Below are 12,623 nucleotides of genomic sequence, written 5' to 3' on the forward strand. Positions count from 1 at the left end.
AGGGAACTGCCAACCCGTGTAAAGTCTGGTCTAGTGAGTGTTCCCGGGAGTGTGCAGGTGTTATTCCTGAAAATAAGGCCGGCCACTACCAGACAGAGAAGCTGCCCATTTTAAGGTGTCAGATCAACGCCAGCGACGCTTACCTCAGGGCCTCCTCTCGCCCCACCTTTGCCTTTCTGCCAAATCTCTCCTTGCTCCCGGCCGAAGGGATTCCCACCCCCAGCTGCCTCCTGCGAGCCCCGCGGAGCAGCGGACTCCTCCCCTGGAAACTCCTCCGGGGCTGGGGGAGGCTTTGGCGCATGCTCCGTACCTAGGGCAGGTTTTTGCTGCGGGTAGCAGGGCTCCTGTCACACCGGCTGGCGGGTTGTGGCGGTGCCAGCCTGTGTGTGCGAGTGTGTCTGCGTGCCTGCGCCTGGGCGGACAGCCCGGAGCGGCAGTGCGACTCGCCGGGAGAGGCGTCTCCGCAGAGGCGCCTCGCCCGCTGCCGCTGCGCTGCGGGGGCCGCTCTGCAAACTTGCGGCGAGCGCCGTCAGCCCTCGCGGCTCCACAGCCCCGCGACCTGCCGGCAAAGGCGCCGGGCGCGCGTGCTGGGCGCGGTGCCCGCGGCCGGCCGGGGCGGCGGGAGCGGGCCGCGCCTTCGCCCTTGGCCGGCGCCCTGGCGAGCCTCATGCAGCCCCGGCGCTCGCGGCCGCAGCTACCCGGCTGCCCGGCTGCGCGCGGCAGGTCCAGGACCCGAACCCCGCTCCCCAGCGCCTGAGCGCCTGCAAGCCGCCGGCGGGATGCCGCGCGTCGCCTGAGAGAGCCGCGCCGGGGCGGGAGCAGGGAGCGGGCCGGCCCGGGCGCCCCCGGGAGCGCAGGGCGCCCCACGCCGCAGCCGCAGCCGAGCGCGCCGGCGCCCGCCTCCCCCGCCCGGCTCGCAGGCCCCGGCTCCGCAAGCCCCGAGGGCCGCGGGGCCGCCAGCCAGCCACACGCCTCGGCGTCAGGGGCATGGAGGAACGGCGGGCTCCGAGCCGCGCCCCGGAGTCCGCGAAACTTCCGAGCGGGCGCCCGTCCGCCCTGCCGCCGCCGCCGCCGCCGCTTCGCCTGCCGGCCTGAGAGCGGGACCATGGATGAAAGGTTCAACAAGTGGCTGCTGACGCCGGTGCTCACTCTCCTCTTCGTGGTCATCATGTACCAGTACGTGTCCCCCTCCTGCACCAGCTCCTGCACCAACTTCGGGGAGCAGCCCCGCGCGGGGGAGGCCGGCCCGCCCGCCGTCCCGGGTCCCGCCCGCCGGGCTCAGGCGCCGCCCGAGGAGTGGGAGCGGCGGCCCCAGTTGCCCCCGCCGCCCCGGGGGCCCCCCGAGGGACCTCGGGGGGCCGCGGCGCCGGAGGAGGAGGACGAGGAGCCCGGAGACCCCCGGGAGGGGGAGGAAGAGGAGGAGGAAGACGAGCCGGACCCCGAGGCCCCCGAGAACGGCTCCCTGCCCCGATTCGTGCCGCGCTTCAACTTCAGCCTGAAGGACCTGACCCGCTTCGTGGATTTCAACATCAAAGGGCGCGACGTGATCGTGTTCCTCCACATCCAGAAGACCGGGGGCACCACTTTCGGCCGGCACCTGGTGAAGAACATCCGGCTGGAGCAGCCTTGTAGCTGCAAAGCCGGTCAGAAGAAGTGCACCTGCCACCGGCCTGGCAAGAAGGAGACGTGGCTCTTCTCCCGCTTCTCCACCGGCTGGAGCTGCGGGCTGCACGCCGACTGGACGGAGCTCACCAACTGCGTGCCGGCCATCATGGAGAAGAAGGACTGTCCCCGCAACCACAGCCACACCAGGTACTGTCGCCCGCTGCGTCTCTGTTCTTCCCCCCCACCCCCCGTCCCTCTTCCTCAGTCCTGACCCAGAGCGACCCCGCGCTCCCTGCCCCTGCCGATGGTTTCCTGGCGTCTTCAGCGGTTGGCGCCGTGGCTTTGGGGAGGGATGAGAAACCTCCGGATAGTGCCCAGGTCCTGAACTCGTTCTTCCCCCAGCCCCCACCGCTTCCCGCCACCCCTCTGCCTTCACCCTCTAAGATGTGCGGAGCCACCGTGTGGATCCTGCCTGTTGCCTAGCACGGCCTGGCCTCCCTCCCAGTGGACGCTGGAAAAACGCCCTGAAATGGGGAGCGGATCGCGGTCTGGGTTAGACCAGCCTTGTAGAATTGTGAACTTAAGTTTTGGGAGTGTAAACCCAAACCCAGGAAAAGGAAGGGGGAGTAGAGAGGCAAGGCAGGAGTTTTGCAGGCGTGGTGAAGCTGGAGACGAATATAATCCCTCCATAAGTGGCTTTTGGGTGGCAGCTCAGGAAACAGTCAATCCTCTTGATGCCACTTTGAAGACACACGTGCAAATTCCTGTTCTACCTCGATAGATAACTCTAATTCTGGAGATGGTCTTTGTTGCCCAGCAGTGCCAGGATTTGGACTCACCTGTCCTCAGAAAGATTTCCATGCTCTTCCTAGGCCATTACATCAACTTATTCCAAAAGTATGTTAAATGCCTACAGGGTGCCTGACAGTGTGCTAGGTGTTAAGTGAGTATAAAGATAACATAACATCCCTTGTTTTCAGGATGGAATGACATTCTTGATCCCCTGCCTCCCAGCCTTAAAAAACAGTAATACAGTGGAGAATTAGGAAAGTTAAAAATCTTAATAGCCAATGAAACTGCTTACATTATTAACATGCTTTGAGAGAGACATGGGCTTAATAATTTGGTTGAAGGTTCTTTCTGCCCATTGCAATTTGAAGATTAATCTGACATGCTTGCTAAAGGACGAAAATATTAAAAGCTTGGAACACTAGTTCATTGAAGTTTTTATCTTAACGGTTTCAAACAATTTGGTATGAGGAAATAGGAATTTAAAAGCTCAAGCTGATTATGTTGATATCCCAGATAGCTTTTGCATTTGACGTTATAGAAAAGCTTCATTTACTGGAAGCTACCCAGATTCTGGAATTCACCACCACTGAAGCATCTAATTCTACTTCATTTCTCCAAGAATGAGCAAAATTTCATTATGAGATTTTTTACTCTGGCAATTCTTCAGATACTTTCCTTCCTCCCTGCTCCTTTTCCTGTTTCCTGCACATTAGTTAGAATAAGAAACTGGATTTGGAATGAGGGAATTAGGCTCTTCCCTTAGTATATTTTACGGATCCTTTGCTTTTAAATATTTTTAATAGTGTATTACTTTGGATCGTGCCACTCTCTTTTAGCTTAAAACAGTTTTTCAATTAAGTATTGCTTCCAAACCTCCTAACACGTAACACTATTACTTCAGTGAGACACAATTTCTGCTACATTTCATCCAACCTTGTACTCCCTGTTTAGATTAATTCCTGATTGACCTCAAAGGGTTTGCTAGACTGCTTCCCAGCTTCCATTTCACTAAAACTGGAGTCTTATTGATTATCACATAGAAATGTCTGATTACTCTTCAGTAGGAGCTGGCGTTATTTTTGTCCCAGGTTCATAAAAGTCTTAGTAAATAGATGAAGATTTTAAAGGACTTAGAGGAGGATGTGGAATCTAAAAATAATTAGATTTTTGCTTAGTGATGAATAATGTTACTACAGACCCTGAATAGGTGACAAGCAGTAAGGTCTCACTTCTATAGGAAATACTTAATATCTCTATTCTGTTGACACAGGAAAACTCCACTGTGACTGTTTAAACATATGATTTCAAGTGTACGATCAAGTTATTTTCTTTGTTTAGTAACGGAGCATAAACATTCACTTCTCCCTGAATCACAAGTTAGCAGGCAATTAGTCACCCTGTTCTGGTTTCCTTTTATTTATTAAAAAAAAAATTTTTTTTGGTAGTATTTTGTTTTTACCTCATTTTATAATCCTTTCTTTTCCTTCCCACCCTCTCTCTCTCCCCAGTAATTCTCAATTACTTCCTTGCTGTAGATACTGTAGGAGGGAATAGTTGTGGCATATGTGAAGTGCCCTGCATCAAAAGCTATAGGGAAAAAGTTGAAAGGATGTTAACAGTAGCATCTCTCTAGCAGAGAAGATTGAATTAGTTGTCTGTCATTGTAATGTCTGTGTACAGCATTCTACAGTCAACTAGATTAGCCTGGATAATGGAGGGTACATTTTCACAATGCAAAATGGCAGATAATCTATTGGTACATAATGGGAACAAGGTTCTACTTCAAATAGGGCTGACTCTAAGCAAAATTGATAAGTAGATCTTGTTGATTTTGGTTCCCTAGTCTTCCTGCTTTTGGTCCCCCCAAAGCGCCTCCTCCCAATTTCACTCAGAGATCAATGCCCTTATGGATCACATAATGGGTAAGAGTAAGGATTCTGGAGTCAGATAAATATGGCTCTTGTACTTACTAGCCATGTACCCAGGAGTAAGTTACTCTTTCTGAGTCTCAGTTTCTTCACTTTTAAAGTGTAAATAATAATTAGTATGGCCATTATAGGGGTGTTGTGAGAACTAAATGAATCAATGTGTGCAAAATGCTTAGCATAGTATATATGTGTAGTATAATATGCTGGCATATCGTGCTTACTATGTGGATATATAGTAATACTGCAATATCAGTTGTTAATTGCAACGATAGGTTCCCCACTCAAGGCCTTCTTCCTAAAAAACCATGAGGTCAGTTTCTTAGAGAAGATCTGTATAAATGGGTCACCTTACAGAGATACCATTTTATGATTACTTGTATTAAGCATCCTAGATTGCAAACTTAAACAATAAGTTGAAAATTATGGACATTTGGGCATCAGTCTTTGCAGGGGGCAAGGTGGGGAACAAAGTTGGGGGCACACAATATAATTGGATATACATTCCGTTGGTAACACAAAAAACTATCTGGAATGGTGAGCGAGGAGGTGAGAACATCCAGGGCTGAAGGCAGAAGCAGGAAGCCAACTCTGAAAAGAAATACATGGCGAACTTCAAGGGGCCATCATATGGATTATGTGGGTCATGAAGGGGCAGGACCCTGGGCTGGTGGTTTGAATCCAGCACAGAGGTAACTTCTGACCACAGAAACTGGTTAGAATAGGATGATGGCACATCGGAATTACCTCATATCGTATCACTGATGATTTTTTCCCATTATTTTTGTGTTGCTTTTCCCCCCCAGTTATTTTTTTGGCAGGCTATTCTTTCTCACTCTCTTTACGCTTCCTTCTTTATTACTGTACACCCCTTAATCTGCATGTCCAGAGCCTTAAAAGACTCCTTTTTAGCATTCTTGAGTATGTATAGAATCATAGCATTTTATGGCTAAAAAGGACTGAAGAGAGAATCTAGTCCCACATTTTTCATGGGGAATGTAACCATAAAAAGGTGAAATGATATACCTAAGGTTTCTTGAGGGAATTCATGTCTCCATTTTCATAATTTATATTCAGTGTTTTGCTTACTATATATCTTGTGTTTACTATGGAAAGTGTAGTGGAGTGTGCCTTAAGCACCTGCTTACTATGTGCCAGGCACTACGATAGTTCTGGGAATTGCGTTTTGAATATTGGCAGCCCTGTGTAGCCTAGGCTTCATCTCTGGTAAGTGAGTATCACTCCCATTCTTAAATAATGATGGAAAGATATTCTATCTGCATCATTTTGTAGGATAGAATGGCAATTTTTCTCTTTTATAACCTGTATTCTATTAGTTTTGTTAGAATAGTTTGAACCCTGTGGATGTTATATTAAATAGGACCTTCTGTGTTGCAGGTTATACCAACCTAACCCAAATTTATTTCAGCCGGAGGGGAATTATTGGCTAACCCAGTCACACCACCGGAAGATTGGGGAGAGGTGGTTTCAGGAATGACTGGAACTGGAGATTTGGGCTCTTTCTTCCCATACTCCTTTCCATATTGATCTCATTCTATCAAATTGGCCAATTCCACAAGATGGGCAAATGTTCTTCATATCTAATAGCTCCACAGCCGAGAGGGAAGCAGGCCTTCTCTTAGTTCCAGTTTGAAATTTTGGGGAATGACTCTGATTAGCCCAGCTTGGAACTTGTGACTATTCTTTCAGTCAATCATTGTGTCCAGAGAGAGAGATAAGGTTATCTGACTCACCTTGTATCACAGAACCATTTATATGACTGGTGTGTGTGTGTGTGTGTGTGTGTGTGTGTGTGTGTGTGTGTGTGTGTGTTATCAGGAAGAAGAGGAGCTGCCATAGATACAGCTCCTGGATGGACCACTGGATTCTGGACAACCCCTCCAACTGTGTCAATTGTAGGTGCAAATACATGAGAAATAAATGAACCTTCAGATCTCTTTTTTTTTTTGTATCCCACTTAGGAAAAATTTTAAGTCAAACTGCAACTCGAATTTATTTGCAGCATCTGGAAACCATGTCATATGAGAATTAATTGAAAGAATGTGTAATATTTAATATGGAGATGAGAAAAATAAGGAGAGACATAAAAGCTGCCTTCAAATAGTAAAAGGAATGAGATGTGGAAGGTGAGGGAGGCTTGTTCTGTATTGCTCCAAAGGATAGAACTGGGATAAGAACTGATGGGATTTCAACTCAGAGTAAGAAAGAACTTAATAAAATTTATAACTGTCTAAAAAGAGCATGAACTCTGTGATGCTCACTCTCAGTAAAAACTCGAGGAATGTCTGGGTAACTACTGATGTTGTAAAAGGAATTTCTTCTTGGGGAAACGGTTAGCCTGGATGGCCTTTTATTTTAAGTTTCGTTAGTTCTAATGTAAGCTGAGTGCAGGGTATCTTTCTTCTCCTCCTTCCTACCCCATGCTTAGAAAAGAAAAAAAGGATTATAAATGAACTAGTCCTCTAGCATTTGTAAATATTTCTACCAAGGAAACTTTTTGTAAAGTCTGATGGTATAGACTGTTTTACACATTCAGGGCCAAAAGCAGTAAATGGGTCCTGTGTATTAGGTCGTCTGCTTCTTAATAATAAGTATAAAAAGATAAGATGAGAAAATATAACACAACTTGCCACAAAAACCAGAACCACTTTGAAACATTGTCTGGTTATTGCTTTTCCTTTAGACAGCAGGCTGAAATATATAAGGAGGTTACAGAGCTCTGTTTCGAAGACTAGACTATTATGGCCTGTACTGCTTTCTAAAGCATAAGCTGTTTGATGTCTCTTCTAATTAGAATTGTTGAATTGCCAAGAAGGTTAATTTTTACCATAAGGTTTTTGTAGTGTAAAACGAAAGAGCAGTGTAAAACTAAAGAGATATGAGATTGTTCTGTCTGTAGGCCATATCTACTGATTTGTTCATTACAGAGTCTCCTAAAATACTGCTTCTGCTTCAAACCAACAATATTTGCTATAAATCAGAAAGAGGTTAAATTAAACCCTGTCAGTTTTTTGAGTAGTGAAGACATGAATTGGAAGTAGTAAATGGTAATAGATGATTTATGCTTCTGCCTTCTTCCTGATGGTTACCTTGGAATTTTGATTGGGTTGATTTTAGAGAAATTGAAATGTTTTCATAATAGAAGTGAGGCAAATTTAGCTGCCAACAATGTGGATTTGCTTAGTCTTAGACTCTTATATTATTATTCCCCAAAGCTAATTATTATCATCTCATTTTGACTAAAGACAATCAGAAGCTTATGGCATTTGAAAGTTATTTATGCTTGATAATGAACTAAACAGTTTAATTGAGACCGGCAAATCCTAATGTGATTTTAAGAGTCATGAAATAAATTATTGGGCCAAGAAATAGGTTCAGTATGAAAACAATTAAATGGAAAATCCAAATTAATATTTTGTAGTAATCACTTATCTTGTTTTTGAGTTCGTTAGATTGTGGATATCATTTATAAATTCCCTGTTGATTTTAATTGGCCAAATTAATGTTTTGTAGTAATCACTTATCTTGTTTTTGAGTTGGTTAGATTGTAGATATCATTTATAAATTCCCTGTTGATTTTAATTAGCTAATACAACTTTGTTTAAATTATAGCTGAGCATTCATGTATTGGAAGGAATAGTAAACATTTTTTAACTTGGACAGTGTTATTTGTTTTTATCTTCCTCTGGCAAATACAGTTGCTCAGTTGCTCAGTAAGACACATATAAAGTGCCCGGCATAGAGATTAATTTATAGAAGATTCTTAATAAATGTCGGCTTTTAGATTACCTTGAAAACATAGCAGCATAACTTGACAAGATTGTGTTATTTAAAAGATAGAATTATCAAAATTCCAAATGACTCTGTTATTTCAGGTGCAAATTCTAATTATTAGTGGTTGCCTTCCATAATTAGCAAGATGCCCACTCCCCGGATTGTCTAGAAGAGAAGTAAAAGTAAATATGGAGACCAGAGCTTATTGGACTTATTGGACTATTGGACTTATTGGACTTGTTGGACTATTGAGGAGGTTTCTCCTATTAGACTGTATGCCACACATCAGAAACTCATTTGTTTACTGACAGATGTATTTGCCTCTTGAAAAGGTTAATGTAATCATTCATTTGTGCTTTAGAAAAAAATCAGCCTAAACTGAGAGGATGTGAACTCTGATGTAGGATGGAAGGATGAGAGAGCTATATATTAATATAACCTCTGGTTTATATAGATGCTAGATTACTACTGGTCAAGGCTAGGTGGCTGAGGTGGTGGTGGTTGGAGATCGTAATATTGGAGAACAATAGAAAGAGATGATGAATTAGGAAAAAGACTTCAAGAGAGATTGGAGGAAAACAATGACAAATTTATCAGCCACTGAAAATCATGCGAGTGCTTGATTTGTGAACGTAATTGGGGTAATGTTTAAAAGCATGGACCCTGGCCAGGCATGGTGGCTCACACCTGTAATCCCAGAACTCTGGGAGGCCAGGGGTAGGTGGGTCTCTTGAGCCCAGGAGTTCGAGACCAGCCTAGGCAACAAAGTGAAACCCTATCTCTAAAAATAAATAAATAAAATAACATAAAATAAAATAAAAACATGAACTCTGAAGTCAAACTACCTGGATTTTAATCTGATTCAGTCACTTACTGTCACGTGGCTCTGGGTTAAGTCAATTATCTGCTCTGCACTTCAGTTTCCTTCTCTGGAAAATGTCGATAAGAAGAGCACTATGTCATGGTGAGCTTTGGTAACCCATGTGGTACTCTTAGGACAAAGCCTGACACATAGTGAGGAAATCATAAAAGAGTTAGCTATTATTATTTTCTCCTGAGAGTCATCTCATGCATATATGTTTGTTGTTGTTGTTGTTGTTTTTGAGATGGAGTCTTGCTCTGTCACCCAAACTGGAGTGCAGTGGCACGATCTCTGCTCACTGCAACCTCCGCCTCACAGGTTCAAGCAATTCTCCTGCCTCAGCCTCCCGAGTAGCTGGGATTAAAGGCGCCCACCACCATGCCCGGCTAATTTTTGTATTTGTAGTGGAGACAGGGTTTTACTATGTTGGCCAGGCTGGTCTCGACCTCCTGACCTCAGGTGATCCGCCTGTCTGCCTCCCAAAGTGCTGAGATTACAGGTGTGAGCCACCACACCCCAACACATATATGTTGTTTTTATGTAAAAATAAAATGATAGCTAAACCTGTAGCATCTTTTTTGAATTTGGAACTTCTCCTCCTGAATAGTGTAAAAATGAATTTTCAAGCTGTGATGCAAAAGAGAAGCCGTAAATGATAAAGTCAATGTTAATTCTTAGGATGCTGTGGATATTCACTGGGCACTCAGTCCAAGAATGGAAACTTGCAGTCTTTTTCCCCCCCAGCATATAGTTTTATTTTTTATGGGAAATTAATGAAACAGCAATAAAAATGTTTAAACATATACAATTAAATTCATACATGAAGCAATCCTGCAGTGAAATTGAATTAGTTGCCTGTGGGCACATAAATATTTGTAGTTCATTCCTATTATTAATATCTTACCATGCTTTTATTGTTAAGTACTGTGTCATTTGTTTTCAGAACCTTGCATTTGACATTGTGTATTTATGTTTGCTCCTGCTTTCTGGTTTTCTTATAAACATCAGAGGGTATAAATGCTAATCACCTCGATGTCCTCGGTATTTATTTATTAGATTTACAAAGTATTTCTTCCAAATAATTAAAGGTTCTAGATATTTAAGCGTAAACCTGAGAGATGGCATCTGTATTTTGTGCACTCTAGGAATGTGTAGAAACTTCAAATGTGAAAATATAGACCTAGAAAGAAGAGCAAACACGGTTTGAAAGAAAGACATGTGGTAACTTAATGCGTGTCTGTAAATCTGAGGGTAAGAGCCCCATAATATAGTAAAGAACAAGGTGACATGCCAAGAAAGAGATATCACACAGTGATCATATAAAGTGTAAATTGGAAGAATGATACAAAGGAGGGAGAGAAGAAGAACAAAAATAGTCAAGGTAAAGAATGAAATCCTAAAATAACTGAATCAGAAAGAAGGTAATATTGAACATAGAAGACAGAAATTTATCTGGTATGCAATGGTTTGTCTCAATGCTGCAGTTAGGGGAAGTAATCCACTATCCAGAAGGCTATCTGATTTGGAGGTCGAGTATATTTAAGTGCTACTAATGTATATTTATCTACTTATGCATTCACTTTCTGTATCATGCTGCTGTTTTAAAGTATTGGTAGCTTTACAGGTCCTGGCAGCAAGCAGAGGCACACTTTGGGATTTCAAAGGAACTAGTTTGAGAGGTATGGACAGGGATAGGGAAACCAATATTGGACCTCAAGGTACCTTGCAACCAGTGACAAGAGGAAACTGTTAACCCCATTGGATGTGAAGAGGCAAAAGGAGAGAACTGTGTTATCAGTATTTTTTGCCTGCTGGTGGCTGACAGGAGCTCCAGTTTCAGTAGTAGGAGAGAGCCGAAGGAGAAACTTCTGGAGAGGAGGTGTTTGCAGAAAGCAGCCACTGCTAGAGCTATAGAGCAGAGGCCAAGAGAAAGGAGTGGGAGTGCTTTCTCCTCCCACCTGTCCATTTCCTCCTATTGTCTTCCAGAGTGAATCCACTTAGAAGCTAAAGGGCAAGAGAGCTGATGCATTCCGTGGCCTTCAGCAAGTCAGAGAAAGATGGAAAATGGATTTGGGGTCCAGTGATGGGAGGGATGAAAATGGAGACTAACTTGCACAGTGTCTAAAAATAGTTTGAAATTTCTTCTAATTCAGTTTATGGATGCCCTGGTTGTGTTCTACAAATGAGACCAAGAACGGATACCCCATATTTTAGTACCTGTACTGCATGATTTTCTGCATGGACCATTAGTCTCCACCTAAAGAATGATGAGTGCAGCAAAGGGCCGCTCTCCAAAGGAACAGTTACCACAGACAAAGTGACTTTTCGCTGAGTAATAAAAATCATGCTAATTTGGGTGTTTTGTCATCTTAGTACCCCAGAATCATCTGATAATAGTGACAGATTTGGCCAGTCGTATCTATATTATGATGCACAGTAGACAACACACATTTTATAAATTTGAAGTTATGTAACAATATTAGTTAAGGCATGACAAGTAGTTTGCAAAACTGGCTATAGTTTGCAAAAACATTTACGAGATGAGACCCTTTCTGCCGCTTAGATTTTCTTCCAAGAGCATTAAAATTCTCTGGAGTAATATTTATGAGCTTTAAGTCTCTGAAGGTAATAGGTGAGGGAAGAAATACATTGTGTCATGTTTGAAACTATCCTCATATTTTTAGTTTTAATTGTAAAGGACTTTTGAAGCAATATTTCCACATTTATTTTGGGGGAATGTGATATGTTGAAAGTACACATGCATGTACCTTTTGGTGCAAAATATTATGAAGAGCTTCTAATACTAGATACTAAAAATATTTACATAAAATTGGTATCTGACAAAACTTGGCACAAGAACCGTCAATTCACTGCTTGAATTCTGAGAGTCAAAATGCCATCAGCAAAACACTGTTCAACATATATATTTATAGATGACAAAATGCATATCCAATACCATGTCTGTAGGCAGTATATCTATTGACATTGGTACATATATGTCACGTTCATTTCTCCCATCCAGAGGAGGGGATTTTGAGTTGCTGGAAACAATGCCATCCATGGAGAATATACCAACCTGAATCCTCTCTGTCATTGTACCGCCTTACACGGAGCTGTCTTTTCTCTCCTCTCTCTCTTTCTCTCTCTTGCACGTGCACATACACCATTTTATGACATAGCTAGAGTCATCAATGGCCTGTAAACAAAAGGATCATTTTCAGGTCTTTGTCTCTGAGGCCACAAAAAAGTTGCCTGAGGAATTGTTTTCTGCTGGCTATGAAAGTTATTAGTTCTAAGGAATGTGCACTTTGTTGGTCAGAATTTAAGTCCAGTGGATTTAGAAAATCTGGGAGAGGTATCAGAGAAGGTATTTTTTTTTTCCCCACACAGCTTCCTTGAGTTCCTTATTGTGCCTTTTGTATATTCGATGAAAGAGGTGGACTAATGGATATTTCTATCTGTAATATTTCTATGAATAAACATTTCTGTCACTACTTTTATTGATAAATGTCAAAACTACTTGTGTCTAAAAACTTCTCACAACACGAAGGAACCTGTGTACATTGGAAGTGTCCAATTTATTATTGGGTGCATTCTTAATTTAAAAATATTTGCTAGCTGGGTGTGGTGGTGGGGGCCTGTAG

The 12,623-nt window shown here is 43.3% G+C and overlaps 1 protein-coding gene across 1 annotated transcript in view; it reads left to right on the forward strand.

The window, feature by feature from the left end:
* The first annotated feature begins 1,067 nt into the window (after positions 1-1,067).
* HS6ST3 (heparan sulfate 6-O-sulfotransferase 3) overlaps positions 1,068-12,623 on the forward strand; it is a 741,439-nt gene continuing 729,883 nt past the window's right edge. Inside the window, 1 exon segment of the mRNA NM_001427879.1 lies at positions 1,068-1,812. Within this exon segment, the coding sequence (NP_001414808.1) occupies positions 1,106-1,812 (707 nt within the window). The 5' untranslated portion in view covers positions 1,068-1,105.

Source organism: Pan troglodytes, chromosome 14, assembly GCF_028858775.2.
Source record: "Pan troglodytes isolate AG18354 chromosome 14, NHGRI_mPanTro3-v2.0_pri, whole genome shotgun sequence".
NCBI classification, from domain to species: Eukaryota; Metazoa; Chordata; class Mammalia; order Primates; family Hominidae; genus Pan; species Pan troglodytes.